The 23,435-nt window shown below is 42.9% G+C and overlaps 1 protein-coding gene across 2 annotated transcripts in view; it reads right to left on the minus strand.

The window, feature by feature from the left end:
* Positions 1–23,435, minus strand: part of ttc7a (tetratricopeptide repeat domain 7A) — a 450,183-nt gene that overhangs the window by 349,946 nt on the left and 76,802 nt on the right. For both annotated transcript variants that reach the window (XM_039737925.1, XM_039737924.1), the window contains exons 5-6: positions 17,695–17,795; positions 8,836–8,914 (exon numbers count right to left, since the gene is read on the minus strand). In XM_039737925.1, coding sequence (XP_039593859.1) covers positions 8,836–8,914; positions 17,695–17,795 — 180 coding nt within the window. The remainder of the gene's footprint in view (positions 1–8,835; positions 8,915–17,694; positions 17,796–23,435) is intronic.

Below are 23,435 nucleotides of genomic sequence, written 5' to 3' on the forward strand. Positions count from 1 at the left end.
AAAAGGTGTCAACACTCTTGTAAAGGAATTAAGTGTAAGACAAATTGAATTTGCAGTTTACTAACCTGACTCCACAGAGCAGGTTTGAGTAAAGACTCCAAGAGAATGAGAAGGCTGAAAGCAATCACTCAAGGGGCAGAGTACTGGCAGTTCTGAGCTATACACTCACCAGCCACTTTGTTAGGTACACCTGTTCAACTGTTTGTTAACGCAAATATCTAATCAGCCAATCGTATGGCAGCAAGTCAATGCATTTAGTCATGTAGAGACCGCCTGCTGAAGTTCAAACCGAGAATCAGTTTTGGTAAAGAAGGGGATTTAAAGTGATTTGAACATGGCATGGTTGTTGGTGACAAACAGGCTGGTCTGCGTATTTCAGAAACTGCTGATCTACTGAAATTTTTATGCACAACAATCTCTAGGGTTTACGGACAATGGTCTGAAAATATCCAGTGAGTGGCATTTCTTTGGGCGACAATGCCCTGTCGATGCCAGAGGTCAAAGGAGAATAGCCAGACTGGTTCAACCTGATAGAAAGGCCAACAGTAACTCAAATAACCACTCGTTACAACTGAGGTATGCAGAAGCGCTGATAAAGTGACCGGTGAGTGTATAGTGCCTCTCGTTATGATTGTTAGGATTTGGGCAAGGCCGCTAATTAAAATGAAATTGATGATAAGAAATATTCAAAGTGATTATGAAATTGAAAAAAGAAGATGAAATAATTAGAATACAAAACAAACAATAATCAACACGGAAAGAAAATTAGATAGATAGACAGTGAATGGCACTATGAAGATAGATAGATAGATAGATAGATAGATAGATAGATAGATAGATAGATAGATAGATAGATAGATAGTGTGGCACATGGCCGGCCATTCATCCTGGCCAATGCCCCTTGACCGCCAGATGGAGCCCTCCCTGTAGCATGGAGGGGCCCCGAATTCCAGCAGGGTATCATGGACATTGGAGTGTTTCTTCACAGCCCTGCTGGATACTATGGGGGCCGCCAGAGGACACTGCCGGGAGGATCAAGGACTATTTGTCCTATACCCCGGAAGTACAACTGAGTCACATGGACAAGAGGAATGACGTGCTTCCTGGATGAAGAAAAGGAGTTTTTATCTGACCCGGAAGTGTTGCCAGTCACATGGACGGAGACAGAAGAAACACTTCTGGGTCAAGGACTATAAAAGGACTGTGGGAGATCCCAGTCATGAAGCTGAGCTGGGTGGGAGGGTTTCAACACATCTGGGAGTGGTGGATTGATTATTGTTATTGAGTATTGGAGAATTTAATGAGTATTGTGGAGAGGAGGGTGCTTTGTGCACTGTGCAATAATAAAAAGTCGAATTATTGGACTTTTACCTGGTGTCTGTTGTTTGATCTGAGGGTTCAAGAGGACAATAGCACCCTCTATCTGTCACAATAGATAGATAGATAGATAGATAGATAGATAGATAGATAGATAGATAGATAGATAGATAGATAGATAGATAGATAGATAGATAGATAGATAGATAGATAGTGAATGGCACTATGTAATAGTAATTTAATCAACTTGTTGATTCGGTGGACGTCTCTTGAAGTAATGTTACAGGCCCAGCACACCACAGCATAGAAAACTGCGCTGGCCATCACAGAGTTGTAGAAGATGGCAAGGATGTCACTACTCACATTAATGGAGAACAGTCTCTTGATAAAAAGGTCTGCTCTGCCCTTACTGATATGGTTCATCTGCGTTACTAGAGCAGTCCAGGGCATCACTAATGTTGGTTCCCAAATACCTGTAGCAGTGCACCACCTCCGCATTAACTCCACGAACAGCGACTGGGTATAGAGGCTCTGCGAAGTGGTGAAAGTAAATGATCAGTTCTTAAGTTTTGCTGACGCTGACTTAAAGATAATTCTCTTTGCACCTCTCCACCTGACTCACATACTTTGTCTATCTTTTTCTCAACCACTGGGTTGCTGGTGCTGGTGGGTCACGAGTTGCTGCTGTTTATAATCCTAGTAGATCACGGTGGGTCTTAAGTGGGTTGCACTCCAATGATCGTGCTTGATCCCCCAACACACTTTGATGATCATGCTCGATTCACCAAGGGGGAACCCACTCCCCACTGAAAGGTTGCAAAGTCACTTAAGTGGGGAAAAAGCGGGTCACAAAACCAGAAGGGTTGAGAAAAACATCTTGTCAATAAACCCTATGAGTGCACAATTACCAGAGCATTTCTGCAAATGACATAATCTGGTATTATATTTATAGTCAAGGGGTACAAGGCAGTGGCAGACAAACATTTTTAAGGCTCAAAAACGATTAGGGTTCCCCTTGGAATCTAGTAACAAGGTCTGGGTATCCACTGTTATCTTCTTCAATATGGTTGTTCAACAATAGATCACCATAAATGTATTTTTTGATACTTTAATAACTATTATTTTACATTGATTTACACTATACAGGGTGACACAGAAATGCCGGATGTCTTTGAAATGGCTAGAACTCACCACTAGGTGGAGTGACAGATGCGCGGTAGGTGGCGTTAGGTTTGCGAAGTCTTAGCATTTTTTTTATTTTCTTTTTAGTTGAAGCCATGAAGCCATGGACGATAGAACACCGTGTTTTTGCATGCAACTGTTTTGTCAAGAACAACCAATCTATTATCGCAGTTCAGCGTGAGTTTCGTTGCCATTTCAATATCCACAGAAATAAAGCTGTTCCCACTTGTAACACTATCCTACGATGGGTTAAAGCACTTCGTACACGAGGTACACTAATGAACAAAAGACCGCCGGGGGCTACACGAACGGCACGTACCCTGAAAATGTGGAAAGCATACGACAGAGCGATGTTGAAAAGAGTGGAGGCCAACTTCCATGAACGCCTTCAGAAATGCATCAGTGATAACGGACACCACATGGGAGATGTTGTTTTCCACACTTGATTTTGTCAAATGCTATTTCAATATGAACTCAAATCTTTCAATAAATTTCTTTGTAAGAAAAAATTAACAATTTTGTGATTTTGTAAAAAACGTCCGTCCTTTCTGTCTTATTATTAATAATAATTATCATTAATATTATTATTTTTTAAAAACCACCTTCTCATATAGTAGCCACTCAAACATTTTAAGCAATGTGGACTAATGTCACGTCTGGGGCCCTGAATCTTAAGCTTCTTTAGTTTCATAGTAGATCCGTTCCTGCAGTAAAAGGTGAACCAAAAAGGTGACAGGCCTGTTCCTTGTGGTGCTCCAGTGTCACTCACATTCATATCAGAGACACAGGCCTTGAGTCACACAAACTGTGGTCTGACCTACAGAGAGTTGAGTTCATTATGCAGGACACCATAGGCTCATCCAGCTAAATTCCACTGAGTGTACCCCTTAACGAGGATGGCTGGGTGGTACTGAAGGTGCTGGAGAAATAAAAAAAAAACATCATCCTCACAATGCTGCCAGTTTTGTCCAGTTGTGAATGAGCATTTTGGAGTAGTTAGAGTAGCACTAAATCAGTGATGGAGAACCTCTTAGAAACCGAGTGCCCAGACTGCAACCCAAAACCCACTAATTTATCGCAAAGTGCCAACACGGCAATTTAACCTGAATTCTGAGGTTTTAGTTTAGAAAAAACAACTCATACATTAGCATCTTTGTCTTAAAAGAAAAACACAATAACAGAGCTTTCAATTATACAAACAACTTTTTATTGAAAGGTAAAAGTCTGCATTCGGCATGCTTTTGAACAATTAATGTGATTTTTGCTGTTGTATGCATGCTGATAATTTGTCTAACCTTGGCTCATACTTTGTAAGTTTGAGAGCAACACATGCAGCACTCAGGTCATCTGTTAGTCTGTTTCTGGTGTCAGATTTGATATAATTCAAAGCTGAAAACAGCTGCTCACAAGCATAAGATGATCCAAAACAAAAAAGGAAAGCAATGCCAAGTGCTTTCATTTGACTTAACATTATTTGGCAGAGAATTACGCACCTAAAGGATTTCATTTTCAGAACTAACTGTGCTGTCCTTTTGTCATCCCTTCTATCTCCTCAAGTGTTTCACGTTGTTCTTCCCCATTAACTTTCGTACCCGTTCTCTCTCTCTTTTTTCCCCTTTCCATCTGCCTTGCGCTTTTACATATTATGGGGACGTGGATCAGGTGCGGCGATTAGCAGCTCCCGGCAACAATTACAGATGCGGCCAACTCCTCACCTGTGCATTTAAGAGAGGACCACCTGCGTCATGAAGCTCCCAGGAACCGCTCCAGCTGCACTACCACGCACCCCTCTAAGCTGCGAGTGTGGCGATTATCTATTAAAACTGGCCTTTTCAATTTTGAGCTGTGGATCTGCTATACCACATCCCCTCCAACCTAGCTCCTCTCCAACCCCACCACGGGAATCACCTTCACCACAGAAACAACAGGCTGCCGTCCGCACCGCACCCTCACGCCGCATGTGAGCCACCCGCCTTACCCCAGACAGGAGAGGGAGGAACCGCTCCCATTGGGCTGCTGGGCAGAGAGGTGGGCGATGCAAGAAATGTCCTCAGGCACACGTGGAGATGGGTTAGGGAGCAGCCCGGCTCCACGTCCCTCTGGCTTTCTAGTAACGAGCTCTGTGGTGGGGTGATGGCACCAGACCATAGGTTCTCCAGCACTGCACTAAATCATTAAATAAGACATCAGAAAATGCAAAGGATAATAAAGAAACACTAAAGGAACATTTCAACCTAACACACAATGCCAAATCCTAAAAGCAAAAACTGAAGAAACTAAAGAAGAAGCTAAATTTGTTAAGCATAAAGCCAAAAAACCTAACACTAAAAGAAATCCTCAAGGTTAACCTCAAATCCGAAACAGCCTGAGAAATTGACACTGAAAGTAAGAACTCTAATGTGGACTCTGGAGGAGAGTCGCTTGGCACGATGACAACACGCAATGCCTCGGTAATAAGCCGAGTTAGCACTGCTCTTTTATTAGCCTTCAGGTGACTGCAACCATATTTCATTAAGATGAACCACAAAAAATAATAAATAATGAACAGTAAAAGAACAAAAAAAGGAAAAGAAATGCAGAGCCGGGGTGAGACTACGTCCAAACCATGATAGTGATGTGGAGTTTCAACTAGTTAGAAAGGAATCACCAATGAGTCAAAAAGTTGCATCAGGTCGGAGTAGCAGTCAGTTCACGGATCTGGACACAGAAACTAGTGCTAGGAGCTTCCCTCCATGTGCCAGGCTACCACTTACTTGCATAGTCGCAGTGCTTCAGAGTCCCTTAAGAGCACTAAAGAAAGAGAGGGAACATAAAGGACTAGTTAACGTAACTCCTAAAGGCCATGAGGAGGTACCACATGCTTACTCTGATAAGTGGGACCATATGGCCCCTTAAAGAAAACACAACAAAATGTTTTCAAACTTGTTTAATCATATTCAAGGATGCTGGGATGCTGGTCTATCCAACAGAGGACCCAATCCTGCACAGGGTGCCACTCAATCACAGGACCCAGGTAGACATGGCACAGACATGGTAGAGGAAGCTCTGGTCTGTTGTGCTTGTACCTATAGAGGGTCTGCTCTGAACCCTAAGGTGATTCTGGGGCTTGGCCTGAAGTAAATTTGAGATGGCTTTAGGGAGCACCTCCTTTTAGGGGAAAACAGATCTGGAAGTAGGAGAGGCTCAAACAAAAGTAGAGAGAGGTGACATGATCTTATAAAAGAGAGAAAAAGCAGGAAAAGGATGAGTCATATGGGATTTTGTAAGGGGGTAGCCTGCCTACTAGACCTCCAGTTACAAAAGACCAATGCAGAGCAGCAGCAGGACTTCCTGTGGTTTCTGAATGCTTCCTGTGTTACATTATAGTTTCTCAATTATCATCCCATACACATACCATTTTGGTGAGGATTATTCCATACGTGAAGAGATGCCACAGGGCACTCTCCTATCACATTAGGAATTGTGCCAAAATACTTTTACACAGGAGTGGTGTAGCTGCCAAGGCATTGGACCTTAAACCACAATTCAGTTCCCCCCTGTGACTCACGGTGTGATACAGAGCAATTCACTTGCCTGTGCCTTAATGCATCCTGATCTCTCAGATAAAGGTGTCAGCCACATATAATAATAATTACTATAATATGTCTACAGATGCACAATACTACCACGCTCGGGGCCACAAGCTAGCCTGGTGCTGTAGAGCAAATGTCCATGGGCTTTAAGTCACACTGAAGCTCTGCTGACTCACAGCTCTGGAGGTCACGAGTGTAGCGCCTGTAACTCATCTCAAACCACCAGCTCCAGGTCTCCTGTCTAGAGGTGTGCTGCCCACGACATAATTCTTAGTTACTCAGCAGTTTTACAGCTAAAGAAATTAAATATAAAAGGCCAAAAGAAAAACCATTTAAGAGCTTGAGGTTGAAATAAAAGAGCCACATATTTAAACCTCAGGGCCTGACAGCAGTCTCTAAAGTGATTTGGGAATCTGTTATGGCTGTGTGCCGGAGGGCAGGCAAGTGATTAGGTCTCCAGTTTTACACTGCCACCTGCTGGATTCACAGGGCCTCTAAGGACTCACCTGGCTGCTGAAAAGTGAACATATACTTGTGCATTTGTTGCTTGCTTCAGAAAACAAACCCCTCAGTTGGTACACAGGCCATTAGTTGGCTACGAGTCTAAACGCACAGAGTCACTAGAACAATCGGCCTTATCACATGAGGCCAGTTAGTACAATAAAGTGAAGAAGATGAAGGTCATGGAACACACACACCTTAAATGTAGATATGAGGGCAAGGAATTAGTCCACCTGGGCACTGCATGTATGATAGTTATGTTAATAAATATGAGTGGAGTCTAAGAATAACACATATCAACACCCGGCGATGGGCAACCAGTGGCAATAACAGTCAATAGATCCTGTGTAAGAAAAAACAGACTTGGTGTTTTGTCAGCAGACCTTTGGAACTAGAGCATCACAAATAGGAGAATATGTCAATAGACATTCTTTTTATTATCTAGCACGTTTAATGTGGACTCTGGAGGAGAGTCGCTTGGCACGATGACAACACGCAATGCCTCGGTAATAAGCCGAGTTAGCACTGCTCTTTTATTAGCCTTCAGGTGACTGCAACCATATTTCATTAAGATGAACCACAAAAAATAATAAATAATGAACAGTAAAAGAACAAAAAAAGGAAAAGAAATGCAGAGCCGGGGTGAGACTACGTCCAAACCATGATAGTGATGTGGAGTTTCAACTAGTTAGAAAGGAATCACCAGGGAGTCAAAAAGTTGCATCAGGTCGGAGTAGCAGTCTGTTCACGGATCTGGACACAGAAACTAGTGCTAGGAGCTTCCCTCCATGTGCCAGGCTACCACTTACTTGCATAGTCGCAGTGCTTCAGAGTCCCTTAAGAGCACTAAAGAAAGAGAGGGAACATAAAGGACTAGTTCACGTAACTCCTAAAGGCCATGAGGAGGTACCACATGCTTACTCTGATAAGTGGGACCATATGGCCCCTTAAAGAAAACACAACAAAATGTTTTCAAACTTGTTTAATCATATTCAAGGATGCTGGGATGCTGGTCTATCCAATGGAGGACCCAATCCTGCACAGGGTGGCACTCAATCACAGGAACCAGGTAGACATGGCACAGACATGGTAGAGGAAGCTCTGGTCTGTTATGCTTGTACCTATAGAGGGTCTGCTCTGAACCCTAAGGTGATTCTGGGGCTTGGCCTTATCGGCCTTATCACATGAGGCCAGTTAGTACAACAAAGTGAAGACGATGAAGGTCATAGAACACACACACCTTAAATGTAGATATGAGGGCAAGGAATTAGTCCACCTGGGAACTGCATGTATGATAGTTATGTTAATAAATATGAGTGGAGTCTAAGAATAGCACATATCAACACCCGGCGATGGGTCACCAGTGGCAATAATAGTCAATAGATCCTGTGTAAGAAAAAACAGACTTGGTGTTTTGTCAGCAGACCTTTGGAACTAGAGCATCACAAATAGGAGAATATGTCAATAGAATAATATTCTATAAATTAAATATTATAGAGTCCTAGCGCTAAAAAGCACGGGGTCCTAGAGACTATAGAAAAAAATTGAAATGTAGAGATGTCAGGTAATTGAAAGGAACTACTCTGGGCATCTCTCTCCTAAGAGGTTTCATTTTGCCGACGTGCTTGCATCGTTTGTGTATTAGTGCTGGGAGGAAAAGTAAAGGGTTACCGTTTTGCCAATGTTAGTGGCTAAGTGACTTTGTCTTTCTTTGGATGTCTCGTTTTGCTGATGTGCTCGCCTCGCTTGTGTATTAGTGGCGGGAGGAAAAGTAAAAGGGATACCGTTTTGCCGATGTGCTTGCCTTGCTTCTGTATTGGCATCTCAGCGAGTGGCTTTCTTCGGAGGTTTCGTTTTGCCGACGTGCTGGCCTCGCTTGCGTATACTCAGAGGTGGAGCCCTTATCCCGACTTCGCCTCTCACTTCCGGGACAGACAGACACACACACTTCCACGTGTAGACGTTTATATAGAAGATTATTGCAGGATAGACTGGCATTATCCATTTTCCAAAAGTTTACAAAAATATTATGCAAATGTAAAGATGGGCTAGTGCTGATTGACAAAGGAGAAGTTGCCAGGGGTTTTGGTATCAACAGTTCATGACAGACTTAAAAATAAACCTTATATCTGAATGTCTACAATGATATCTTTAAACACAGTGGGCAACAACCATTGTGTTTCCAAACCTGGGGTCAATTACCATTACATCTAGGGTTACAAGTGACAACTTAGAATTACCCAGAACACAAAGGGACACCCACCTTTTTCAGGTGATGCATTCCTCTCGTCTCCACAGCTCTCAGGACATGCCGCAGCTTCTGCTTGGCCTGCACCAGGTTGCTGTAAAAAAAGAAAAGCGTGTTCTGAATTGTTCTAGTTAATCTGGGTCATCATCCCAGAACTAAGCTCCCTCCACGACTCAGACAGATGGTCAGATAAAGAGGAAAAGCAAGTAATTCTTCAGAAAACCCCCAAGAAACATCAAAGAAAATGAAAAGTCTGATACGCTTAACTAATATAAATACGTAAGCATTCCACCTCATTAACACACATAAACAAACATCTGCTTTAAAAATGTGAAAGAAACAGCTATACAGTTAGGTCATCCAGAGCTGCACCTACAGGGTTTGAAGTGTAAAAAAAATCTTCATTCAATTGTTTAAATTAAGCTTTTTATTTTATATACACTGTGTGACCAGGTGGTAAGGTGGTGCAGCGATGGCGCTGCTGCATTCTGGTAAGGACATCGGGGTTCATATCCTGTGTCCTCCTTTGATGGAGATTGCATGTTCTCTCTGTGTCTACATGGGTTCCTCCTGGCCTTTCGGTTTTGTCCCACAGGCCAAAGTCATGCAGGATACGTGGATTGGTAAAACTAAATTAACTGTGATTGGAGTGAGTGTGTGTGTGTATCACCCTATCTGTGGTTTTTTCCTGCCTTGCACCCTGTGCTTGCTGGGTCAGTCCCCAACAATCCTGCAACTCTGTTCAAGAGTACGTGGGTTAGAAAAGAACTGATATACTGGGTGTGTGTTTATATACTTATATACAGTATGTGATGCAGTATCTACCAAATAATATAAAGAGTACACAACACAAGTTTCGCCCTTATTGGGGCTCATCAGGTTGTACGCACTTTTGCATCCCCTTACAGATATCAAAACTCATATGTCTGCACCTGAGGTGAAGCCTCTGATGCTGTGTCATGGTGGCTAGTTTGCTTATTTGGCAGGGTGAAGATCGGAGTATTACACTCTTTTTTAAAGTCAGAATCACAATCTGATTATTAGGTAGTTACTTGGTGGTGACCTAATAATCAGATTGTGATTTAGACTTAAATATATACATATTTATTATCACACATATGCACATGGGAGGAAGCTAAAGGGCTCGAATGGGTGTCATTACATGCCAGACAAGTGAAAGCGGAGTTCACTGATCCCTTCTCACTTTCCTCTGCAGACCTCTGTTCCAGCGCAACTTCCGATTTCCAAAATTCTGACATCACTTCCTGTTCCAGCCATTCTATATAACCACCATTTTCATTTTCTCTCACATTCCTGTTTTGGTCTCCAGTCTGTAAAGACCTGTTTTTTTGCTAAATACTGGTTCCAAGTACACAGGGTGATTACCTGATTACCAAACCTTTTCCTGTCTCTTGTGTTATCTGTTATCTCCACTATATATATATATATATATATATATATATATATATATATATATATATATATATATATATATATATATATATATATATATATATATATATATATATTGTGATGGACGGCCAGCGGTTCAGTCCGGCCGGGACGTCCTAGAATGGGAAGAAGTGAAAAGAGCAGCCTTTTCAGGACACTGCCTCACCCGGGATGCTAGGTGGCAGCTCCCCTGAATGACAACGGTTCCCTTGATTTCCTCAGGGCATCCTGGGACATGGAGTCCGTTTCCTCCGCCCTGTTGGGTGCCGTGGGTACCACCAGGGGGTGATCACAGAGAACCTGGGGACTCCTATTCTTGCTACAATCCAGAAGTACTTCGGAATCACAACGACGGAAACCCGCAGTACTTCCGGGCTACTTGAGAACTGAGGATGTGGAGTTCGACCCGGAAAAGAGAAGGAACACTTCCGGGTCAAGGGATATAAAAAGGACTGAGCATTACAACTGAGTTTATGGGGTTTTCATGTTCTCTCCATGTCTGTGTGGATTTCTCCAGTTGCTCTGGTTTCCTCCCACAGTCCAAAGATATGTAGGTTAGGTTAGGTGGACTGCTAAATTGGTCCTAGTACTGTATATGTGTGTTCTGTGCTAGTGTGTTCATCCTGTAAAAGCCAGGTGCCTAGTCCAGGGATTTTTCCTGCCTTGCATACTATGCTTGCTAGGATAGGCTCCAGCCCCTGTGAACTTACTCAGGTTTAAGTGGACTTAGAAAGTGGCATGGTATCCTTTCTAGTAAAATGGTTCACATATTCATATGCTGACATCTGTAAATGCCAGAAAATATCATATTCATTCTAAAGCCCACTTGCCATGGCAGCACTGGGCACCAGTTCATCGCAGGGCTCGTTTAAAGTCTTTGGTCCTCAGAGACATGGGGAGAACATGCACACTTCACATGGGCAACAACCAAATGCTGGATCCATGGTGCACTGAGGTGCACACAATCCTGGAACAGTGAAGTCATAATTGCTGTTTTTGATGTATACTCAAAGAAAGTTTTATTGAAGAAGAGAAACTGACTATACGGATTGTGGTCTATGGCCGGCTTGTCATCCCAGCCAATACCCCCAGGCCGCCAGATAGAGCCCTCCCTGCAGCATGGAGGTGCCCTGTAGATCAGCAGGGAATCCTGGACAATGGAGTTTTCATTCAAAGCCCTGCTGGATACCCCAGGGACCACTAAATGGAGCTACAGGGAGGAGCAAAGAATATTATTTGCCCTACGCCTTGGAAGTATGTCCGAGTCACATGGACAAGGGGAATGATGTGCTTCCGGGGTGAAGAAAAAGAAGAGTTTTGATCTGACCCGGAAGTGCTAAGAAGTCACATGGACTGAGGGTTCAGAAGCACTTCAGGGTCACGGACTATTAAAGGACTGTGGCAGCTCCCAGACGGCGAGCTGAGCAGGGTGGAAGGGTGGCAACGCGTCTGGGAGTGGAGGATTGCTTATTGAGTATTGTATTGGTTTGTTTATTGAGTATTGTGGAGGAGAAGGTGCTTTGTGCACTGTGCTGTGTTAATAAAGTCAACATTTGGACTTTGATCTGGTGTCTGGCATTTTGGACAAGGGTTCAAGGGAACGACAGCGCCCCCTATCTGTCACAGGGTCAAAGAACAGAATGTAAGGTTTAGTTTTCTGTACTTTGTTTTAGAACGCTAGCATTTTTCAGTGTTCCATAACTCCATGTCATTTAATGGAAGGGTTTGGTGCAGCTGGGAGTTTCATATTGATGACATACTTTCTGTGGCAGTAATCATGCACATTAACAAAAAAGCTACAAAAATGTAAGTTCAGTGTTCTCCATAAGTGCTTGGACAAGGCAATGGAAATTGCTATGTTTGATACACATTTATATATAGACCCACACATGCACAATAAGCAGGTGCCCTCAGCTTCGTGCTGGAGGCCCACATTGGCAGCATGATTTCTTAATCAGAATTTGTTCATTCGGTCATGTCAGGTCTTTCTCAGACTGAAGATTTAGCACCTCGGAGAATATCCTCCAAAAAATGCAGAGCCGAAGCAGATTAGAAATTCTCAAGCCTTTCTTTTAAAATATTTTATTAAATGAGATACTTCAGATGTAAATATCATAGAATATATGGTAGAGTGATAGTTGCTTTGTCACTAGTATCTCGTGACTAATTGGTATCTGGTTAATAAAACAAGAAACAATTAAAACAGTGAAGCAGTCTAAAACTAAAAGAAGCAATTAAGGGTTTGGAATGTTAACAACTGAGTGAACTTAAATGAAACATTTTGCTTGAGCAGTAATTGCTTAAAGTGCTAATAACTGGGCTTCTAATTAAGAAACTGGGCTGAAACAGTAAGCCGTGGTTATAGTGACCCTCCAGAGCCTAACATGAGAACCCCTGAACTGAAGAAACACAGTATATTCTTGACAAAATGGACTGTTCTGGCCTTAAATCACCCCAACTCATCTTGTAGCCTGCTGTGGCCGACTCACTCCGGTAAATGTGGGGTTTGGGTGACCTCTAGTGGCAATAATTAGTAACATAAAAATGTTCTGTTCCTGCTTCAGTGGTGGTCAGTCTCAGTTCAGGTGTTGGCCGCTGTGGCTGTAAGTTATTAATCAGTTAGTGGTTTGCTTATCTTATTAGCCTCTTGGTTTAGTTCACTTTTCACTTACAGCATACGGCATAAGGTTCTGAGAAACCCTTGTTAACCAAGGATTACATGGCATCAACTTACACCTGAACATCCCATGGAGGAATAAAGAGCTACCCCTTGCTTTAACTACTTTTAGTTTGTAGTTAAGCAAAATCCTCAACATGAGAAAGATAGAGATAAGTGGGCAGAAATAGGGGAAGACCCCCAAAGTGCCCCTGTCAAATTCTGGGTCACCTGCCCCTGTTGTTCTAAAAATGTTGCCCTTTTCTGTCCATGGTGCATTTCTCTCAATCATGTTGGTGCCCCTATCTTTGGCTTTTCTAGGGCTTCTCATGTCCTTCCACCTTAGCCAGTCAGGAGGATTGAGTCATATTCATTCATCACTGATGCTCTTGCCAGATGTGATTTCAAAAAGGCTGTCACTTTGAATAACACCGAGCAACTGAGCTACCCAACATCTATCTATCTATCTATCTATCTATCTATCTATCTATCTATCTATCTATCTATCTATCTATCTATCTATCTATCTATCTATTATAAAGTGCCTTCTATCTATCTATCTATCTATTGTAAAAGGCGCTATATAGGCGCCTGATCTGACACGGCTCAGGAGTCCAAGCTGCGGCACCCCCTGGCGGCACCTGTGAGACCCAACAGGGCTGCACCCAACTTCAATTCCCATGGAGCCCTGTGGGAAACCGAGGCACCACTCCAATCTGGGAGGCCTGCCATCTAGCGTCCTGGGGGAGGTATTGCACTGTCCATGGCTGCTCCCCCTGAACATATAACGAAGGGGCATGGACCCCAGCCGTCCGCCACACTATCTATCTATCTATCTATCTATCTATCTATCTATCTATCTATCTATCTATCTATCTATCTATCTATCTATCTATCTATTATAAAGTGCCTTTTATCTATCTACTAGCAAAATACCCGCGCTTCGCAGCGGAGAAGTAGTGTGTTAAAGAAGCAATGAAAAAGAAAAGGAAACGTTTTGAAAATAACGTAACATGATTGTCAATGTAATTGTTTTGTCACTGTTGTGAGTGATGAGTGTTGCTGTCATATATATATATATATATATATATATATATATATTTACACACACACACACACACACATAAACATATATATATACATATCTATACATATACACATAAATATACACACACACATATATACACACAAATACATATATATATATACATACACACACACACACATATATAAACATATATACATATACATACATATCTACATATATACACACACAGCTATTTCGTATCAGTGCAATACGCTGCTTGTTAAAACGGATAACTCCCGCTCTTACGTGCAAGTCTGCGTGGATATTATGAACTATCGATTTGTTCAAGTTCTATTTAAATTTTAAATAGAAGGAATTTTTATTTAGTCGACAGAAATATCTTTGGTAGGAATGGTAAAACAGACAGGAATATTATTCTGAATAAATCAACTCAAACCTTAAACAACTTATAATATTTTGCTCTCCATAAAAATATATCCTGTCTAAATTATACAAGTTAGAAATAAAGTAAACGTTAAAAGAACAAACATTCAAATTTCTTTACTCTTATGTAATTTTATATAAAAAATAAACTTAGATTTTAAATATCCCAAAAGATTTTGCTCTCCATAAAAATATATCCTGTCAAAATTATACAAATTCAAATATGAACATGCTGCATAACAAAACCTGGAAATATAAATAAAATGTGTTCCTTTCAGCAATAACAAATCAAATCATTCAGTTGTCTTTGCTCATATGTCATTTTAGAGCTGGACGCCTGGCATCTTTTTTTGGCCACAGGTTCGTTTCTGTTTGGTGTGAGGTTCTGTGTTGTGGAGATTCTCAGGATGGATTGCAGGTGCTCATCAGTGAGGCGACTCCTGTGTGCTGTTTTGTTAGTCTTTATCACTGAGAAGAGCTTCTCACACAGATATGTGCTACCAAACATGCACAAGGTTCGAGCCGCATGTAGACGGACTTTTTGTTCTTCAAAGTCACCAAAGCGCCGTGCAAACTCAGTGCGCCAGTTTATCAGCAAAGTGCGATTTGGGAACACCGTAGTGACGACTTGGTTTAACATTACTTGGCAACAGGGAAAGTGGGGCAAGGTGCACTGGTGCATTTGTGTCTCCCATAAAAGCAGCTTCACTTGAAATCACTTTGTGATTGTGCACGGGTAAAACGTCCGCTGAAGTGTCAGATTCTTATTTAATTATTCTGCTTTCTGTATCTTCTGCATTGCATTCAGGTTACCCTGATGTTTTGTCTCATAGTGCCGTCTTAGATTAAATTCTGTAATTACAGCCACATTAGCTCCACAAATGAGACACACGGGTTCAGTAAACATATACTCAGCCTCCCATCGGTCTTTAAAGGCTCTATTTTCAGAATCAACTTTTCTCTTCAGCATCGTGTGAGCTAGCTTCGCAATAACTTGCAGCATCATAAGCTAGACTTGATTAACGCGTAAGTGTTGGCAAGGCAGCTGAAGCGCTGCATTATGGGATCTGTAGTTTATTGTGTTACCAGCGCTTCATATACCCGGCTTTAATAACAATAATACAGTATATAAAATGATCTCGGGCGGATATAATTACGCCGGGCGGATGTGGCCCTGCCCTTGAGTTTGACACATATGGACTAAATAGAACTTGAAAAGATATATTTTTCAAATGTGATCGCAATTCAGATAGAGTTGACGCAAGACTACAGCCTGCATGCCTCAATAAGTCATCCTCCCTCGCTCTTACTTTTTACCGCTCATCTAATGAATACACTGAGTATGGCTTTACCAAAACAATCATTGATGGCGAATAAAGTATCCATTATTCGAGTATGTAGATCGGGTTATATATATATACATATATATATACCCGCGTATCGCAGCGAGAAGTAGTGTGTTAAAAAGCTAGAAAAGAAAAGGGAACATTTTAAAAATAACGTAACATGACTGTCAATATACAGTATTTGTTTTGTGAGTGTTACTGAGTGTTGCTGTCATCAAGGATTTGATTATCATTATTTCTTTCAATCAGGTTCGTATTTGTAGGATGTGTTGTGTTCAAGTTACATTCCGTGTTTGTCAATCGCTGTAAAGATGACAGGTTTCATTCATCGATTCGTTTCTTACTGCATCAATAAACAGCTCGTCTTCTTCTTTATCTGAGACCTGACACACTGCATGCACGGGTTTTTTACACTGTCTTCCTTTAGCGGACATTGACTTTTTCCAACGTGTGCTTTGTTTCCGCAGTAGTTGGATTTATGAATATGCTTGTATGTATCAGACGCTTCATATTTTTGCTGCCTTTTCAATTGTGTAATTCGGTTTTGTTCAGCTCTTTGGAACTGTTGCTTTTATCTGTGCACTGCGCCAGTTCACGTGAGCCACTCGGTGTACATGCATCGAAGGTTCCCAGCTGTGCTGGTGCCATCTCGTGCTATGTCCATGGCTGTATTTAATGTTACCTTAGTCCTGGCACTTAAAACTTTCTCTCGCAGTTTCGCTGAGTTTGTGTCAAACACCACCCTGACCATCTCATCTTCCTCTCCATAAGCACAGTCCTTCACCCGTGAATATTTAGTGGCAGTTTGCTATTGGATTGCCGCTGACGGACGGCCTTATATGGGCAGGCACTAAATTACAAACGCCAGCGGCAGCCTGTCTATGAACTTAATTTAAAGTGTAGGTTTACATCGTGCTTTGTTTCCGAAGTAGCAGAACTCATGAATATGGTTGTATATGTCACTCGCTCGCTTCTTATTGTTTCGCTGCCTTCTCAATTATATAATGCATGTTTTCTTCAGGCTTTTTGAGGTCTTCCTGGTTTTCTATGTACTGCGTGATTACGGGAGGCGTGATGATGTCACACGAAACTCCTCCCCACGGCGTTGAAGCTCATCTCCATTACAGTAAATGGAGAAAAACTGCTTCCAGTTATGACCATTACGCGTAGAATTTCGATATAAAACCTGCCCAACTTTTGTAAGGAAGCTGTAAGGAATGAACCTGCCAAATTTCAGCCTTCCACCCACACGGGAAGTTGGAGAATTAGTGATGAGTGAGTGAGAGTGAGTGAGTGAGTGAGTGAGTAAGTGAGTGAGGGCTTTGCCTTTTATTAGTATAGATATATCTATCTATCTATCTATCTATCTATCTATCTATCTATCTATCTATCTATCATAAAGTGCCTTTTATCTATCTGTCTATCTATCTACGATTAGGACTACAACACCATAAACACTGAGCTGGAGTTTCAGTGAATTACTTTGTACAAAAAAATGGTGCTAAATACTATTCTGGGGTTTTAAAAATAAAACTAATTAAAGTAAACATATGTACACCTAAATATCCCCACAATGCCAATCAATTAACCAAACAATGTTTATGTTCATAGCCCACGGTTTAAATGTACATTTTTAATGCCTTACAATCTCAAGTGCCGTACTGTATTTATAATAAAATTCTAATTGTTCTCTAGATGCATGTCTGGTCTACAAAATGGATTGCAAATTTCCACTCCACTCTTTTAAAGACTGCTTTATTTTTACCTTTTTACTTGCATTTCTACTTTTAACGTATCTGTGGTGTTCCACCTTACCATTACTTACCACAAGTAAGTAAATCTACAGTACGTCTGTATATTTTGAGCCCACCGTATGTTATTTACAAATAAGCCACTTGCAGCAGATGTGTGACTCTGTGAAGGCAGCAGCAGACGACACACAGCCTTACCCTTGTCTGAGGTGAGTGAGGTAGGCACTCTGCAGGGCCGCCTCCAAAAAGAATCCAAGCTCTGCTTCCACTGGGGAAGCTGTCATCTTCATGCTTTTTGACTGCAGGACAAAGAAACACAAACATAACTAACTATGCACATATAACAATAAAAATGCATATTGTAATCTGTTCAGTTTAGCCAATAAAAGGTGTAACTTTGCTTGATTTCTCATTGCATCCATAATGGCTAACACACTACAACACCCTAGTACTACTGCCAGACTCGAAAGATCTACAGAGGTTGCCTTGTCCGCTGAGTAGACTGCTGGTTAACCAGATATTGGTACAATTGCTGATTCTCAGCCTTTGGCATTCCCATGTTCACTATTCTGAAGTCAAACAGGAGAGGTAGTTAATGTACGTCTTTTCTCCCTTTATGGAGGGCATTGGGGACACTGCTCCCCTAATCCTAATCCCTGAAAAGTCACGACACTGAAAGGAGTTCACAGTGACTACAGGCTAATAAGAATACATCAAGAGTGAAGTTAAAAGCAACTCAATTCGGATTCATGGCTCATATCTAAGCATCTGTGCTGATATCTGGAAGGTTGTCAGTTCATGGCCCATTACTGCCAAAAAGGACCCTACTTCGCTGGGCCCCTGAGCAAGGCCTTTAATGTGAAAATAGCTCCAGGGCTCTGTAGAATGGCTGAACCTACACTCTGACCTCCAAAGGTCATGTGAAAAGACAGTTTCCCCTTAGGGATTAATGAAGTACTGTATATCATCATCATCATCATCATCATCTAATTTCTGGTTTGACTTTGAAAATTACTTTTGCCAGTAACTAAAATCCAATAGACTGTGTATCGATAATCTACCCTGAATCTGTAAAATAAATAAAAATTCATTGCTCACAGATGTGACCTAAGAGACAGCCAAGAATACCAGCTGCCCGCTAAATGCTGACTTTAAATTGTTTACAGTGCAGGACTCTGAGAATCTGTCAGCTCGTGATTGCAAGACCTTGCTAGATCTGTACATAAAATCCAGGGGTCTTTAATTAAGAGCATACTAGCTTCTTGACTTAACACATACAGTGGTGTGAAAAACTATTTGCCCCCTTCCTGATTTCTTATTCTTTTGCATGTTCGTCACACAAAATGTTTCTGATCATCAAAAACATTTAACCATTAGTCAAATATAACACAAGTAAACACAAAAGTTTTACTTTTTCACACAGGGCCATGTAGGTTTGGATTTTTTTTCCTCCCTAAATAATAAAAAGCATCATTTTAAAAACTGCATTTTGTGTTTACTTGTGTTATATTTGACTAATGGTTAAATGTGTTTGATGATCAGAAACATTTTGTGTGACAAACATGCAAAAGAATAAGAAATCAGGAAGGGGGCAAATAGTTTTTCACACCACTGTACAGCATACTGTATAAATGAAAGACCTGTGTGTGTATGGAGCAGTCTGCTCTGCGCATGCTCAATCACAGCCACTAGATGGCGCACACACTGCACTTTTACATCTTTTAGCATTTGCATGACTCTCACTTCTCACTACAAAAGACCTGAGTGTAGGAGACGCCAAGCAACAACGTGAAAGTGAAACACCTCAGCAACACAGGGCAAGGTTGAAGCTCTCACTAAAAACGTTGTCTATCTGGAGGTATTTCCTCAAGACAAAGAGACTCATATGCCAATGATACGGCTATGGTATCACCAGTGTCTTCTTATGAAAGCCAGTGGGGCAGCAAGCACAGGTGGGTCCACATCCTCTGCACTGGGTAATGCTTAAGAGTTAGGTGACGCCTCTCCAACTTCACGAATATAATAAAACTACTAGTTTTTTGTACTGAAGACCACACGCAGCTAGTCTTTATTGAAATAACACATTAACAAGCCCAAAAACTTGTTAAAAAAACTAAATTCTATTCTAAAAACTATATTAAACACAAGGAACAGAATACAAAATAAATAACAAAACAACCTAATTTAGAAACAAAAGGAACAAAGATTGATTAACCAATAAACGAAACTACATTTAGAATGAAGGCAACAAAGGAAAAAGAGGGCACAAAAGAAAAGCGTACGAAAACTCATGACAGCATGCTCTAGATAAACTAACACGGGCAAACTCCATTAATACATGAAAAATGATCATAAAGTATCTAAAATAAGAAATTCCACAAGACTGAAATGGTAAGACTTAATTCAAAAAAGAAGAGCTACAACCGGTCAAAAATCTGAAACACCACCATCCCAAGGAGGAAAAGATAAGTAACTTGATAAATTCCTAATTATCTACTCTCTATATATAAAATCCTAAGCCTAAAAGTGCAACCATTTTATGTGACATTTTTATGTCACTTTTTTGTCACACTTTAAATTGGGCTTATTTTAAAACCTACATATATATACCTGGGAAGACATTCGCCGGCAGGGAATGGCGGGGTACTAACTTTCTCCCTATGCTTTCTTACAGGAAAAAAGACGCTCCGCCACCATAAGCCGGGTTTGCCCGCACTGCGTTACTTCCGCCCTTCCTCCTCCATCTTTTCCTGACGTCATCGATCCCATCCTCCCTCACGGTTCCTTCCCAGCATTCCTCCACTTCCGGCTCCTCCTCCATAACATGGCCACCGATGCCATGATTCAGCGTCGCGCTTATGAACAGTTTTTGTTTATAGTTTTGACCAGTTTTTTTGCACTTTATTGTGGATTATCAACAATATACGGGGCCGGAAAACCCCAAACCTTTTTGCTGTCTCCTCCTCACTCTTTTACAATATACATATATATATATATATATCTCCTCCTTGAACCGTCACCTTATCGTGGTGGAGGGGTTTGCGTGTCCCAATGATCCTAGGAGCTATGTTGTCCGGGGCAAACTGGTCCTAGGTGAGGGATGAGACAAAGAGCGGTTCAATAAGCCTCCAATGAAAAATAAAAACTGTGGACGACGTTTTCCCTTGATCACCACCTGGTGGTGAGTTGGCTTCGATGGTGGGGGAAGATGCATGTCAGACCTGGTAGGCCCAAACGTGTTGTGAGGGTCTGCTGGGAACGGCTGGCAGAGTCCCCTGTCAGAAGTAGCTTCAACTCCCACCTCCGTCCGGCAGAACTTCAACCACGTCCCGAGGGAGGTGGGGGACATTGAGTCCGAATGGGCCATGTTCCGTGCCTCTATTGTTGAGGCGGCTGACCGGAGCTGTGGCCACAAGGTGGTCGGTGCCTGTCGTGGCGGCAATCCCCGAACCCGTTGGTGGACACCGGCGGTGAGGGATGCCGTCAAGCTGAAGAAGGAGTCCTATAGGACTTTTTTGTCCTGTGGGTCTCTGGAGGCAGCTGATAGGTACCGGCAGGCCAAGCGAACGCGGCCGGTTGTTGCTGAGGCAAAAACTCGGGCATGGGAGGAGTTTGGAGAGGCCATGGAGAACGACTTTCGGACGGCTTCGAGGAGATTCTGGTCCACCGTCCGGCGTCTCAGGAGGGGGAAGCAGTGCAGTGTCAACACCGTATATGGTGGGGATGGTGCGCTGCTGACCTCGACTGACGCTGTGGGTCGGTGGGAGGAGTACTTCAAGACCTCCTCAATCCCACTAACATGCCTTCCAATGAGGAAGCAGAGCCTGGGGACTCTGAGGTGGGCTCTCCCATCTCTGGGACTGAAGTCACCGAGGTGGTCAAAAAACTCCTTGGTGGCAGGGCCCCGGGGGTGGATGAGATGCGCCCAGAGTTCCTTAAGGCTCTGGATGTTGTAGGACTGTCTTGGTTGACACGCCTCTGCAACATCGCATGGACATCGGGGACAGTGCCTCTGGATTGGCAGACCGGGGTGGTGGTCCCCCTCTTTAAAAAGGGGGACCGGAGGGTGTGTTCCAACTATAGAGGGATCACACTCCTCAGCCTCCCTGGAAAAGTCTATTCGGGGTTCTGGAGAGGAGGGTCCGCCGGATAGTCGAACCTCGGATTCAGGAGGAACAGTGTGGTTTTCGGCCCTGGTCGCGAACAGTGGACCAGCTCTTCACCCTTAGCAGAGTCCTGGAGGGTGCATGGGAGTTTGCTCGACCGGTCTACATGTGTTTTGTGGACTTGGAAAAGGCATTCGACCGTGTCCCTCGGGAATCCTGTGGGGGTGCTCGGGAGTATGGGGTACCGGACCCCCTGATAAGAGCTGTTCGGTCTCTGTACAACTGGTGTCAGAGCTTGGTCCGCATTGCTGGCAGTAAGTCGAGCCCGTTTCCAGTGAGAGTTGGACTCCGCCAGGGCTGCCCTTTGTCACCGATTCTGTTCATAACTTTATGGACAGAATTTCTAGCGCAGCCAGGGTGTTGAAGGGGTCCGGTTTGGTGGACTCAGGATTGGGTCACTACTTTTGCAGATGATGTTGTCCTGTTTGCTTCATCAGGCCGTGATCTTCAGCTCTCTCTGGATCGGTTCGCAGCTGAGTGTGAAGCGGCTGGGATGAGAATCAGCACCTCCAAATCCGAGAGCATGGTCCTCAGCCGGAAAAGGGTGGAGTGCCCTCTCAGGGGTGGGGGAGAGATCCTGCCCCAAGTGGGGAGTTCAAGTATCTTGGGGTCTTGTTCACGAGTGAGGGAAGAATGGAGCGTGAGATCGACAGGCGGATCGGTGCGGCATCCGCAGTGATGCGGGCTCTGCATCGGTCTGTCGTGGTGAAAAAGGAGCTGAGCCGTAAGGCAAAGCTCTCAATTTATCAGTCGATCTACCTCCTACCCTCACCTATGGTCATGAGCTATGGGTAGTGACCGAAAGAACGAGATCGCGAATACAAGCGGCTGAAATGAGTTTCCTCCGCAGGGTGTCTGGGCTTTCCCTTAAAGATAGGGTGAGGAGCTCAGTCATCTCAGAGTAGAACCGCTGCTCCTCCGCATCGAGAGGAGTCAGATGAGGTGGCTCGGGCATCTGATCAGTTTGCCTCCTGGACGCCTCCCTGGTGAGGTGTTCCGAGCACGTCCAACTGGGAGGAGGCCCCGGGAAGACCCAGGACACGCTGGAGGGACTATGTCTCCCGGCTGGCCTGGGAACGCTTTGGGATTCTCCCGAAGAGCTGGAAGAAGTGGCCGGGAGAGGGAAGTCTGGGCCTCTCTGCTTGCTGCTGCCCCGACCCCACCTCGGATAAGCGGAAGAGGATGGATGGATGGATGGATGGATATATATATATATATATATATATATATATATGTGTGTGTGTGTGTGTGTTTGGTATTATTCTTTTCAGAATTTATTGAACTTTAATGTGATGTTGTTAGATTTTTAGATTCTTTTTCCGTTTTTAAATTATAAACTAAAAAATATCAAGAACTCATGTCCTGCGAGATGAGACTTTGTGCCAAAAGATTTAACCACGTCCGGGGCCAGAAATAAAAGACAAAGAGTAGATGAGAAAGAGAGCTGCTGTACAGGCTTTTAAATGTTCGAAGTGCCACGTGAGATGCAGATCACGTGGCATGGCAGCAGCAGCAGCAGATTGAGCAAACTGCATTTGTTTCCCATTGTATCACCATTTAAGAGGGGGTTTTGGAGGAGCGACCGCGTCTCCTTTGGGTGCGTTCAGTCCCCCTCTTCACAACGCGAGCGGAAGTGATGCGAAGTGGCTGACACCGTTCAGAGGAAACTGGGCAACAGACAACTCCGAGAAAAGAAAACTGGGTGATTTTCTACATTTTAAATCATGTTGTCATTTACATATAATTAAAAAATCTCTTTGAACCTAACTATTA

Source organism: Polypterus senegalus, chromosome 16 (genome assembly GCF_016835505.1).
Source record: "Polypterus senegalus isolate Bchr_013 chromosome 16, ASM1683550v1, whole genome shotgun sequence".
NCBI classification, from domain to species: domain Eukaryota; kingdom Metazoa; phylum Chordata; class Cladistia; order Polypteriformes; family Polypteridae; genus Polypterus; species Polypterus senegalus.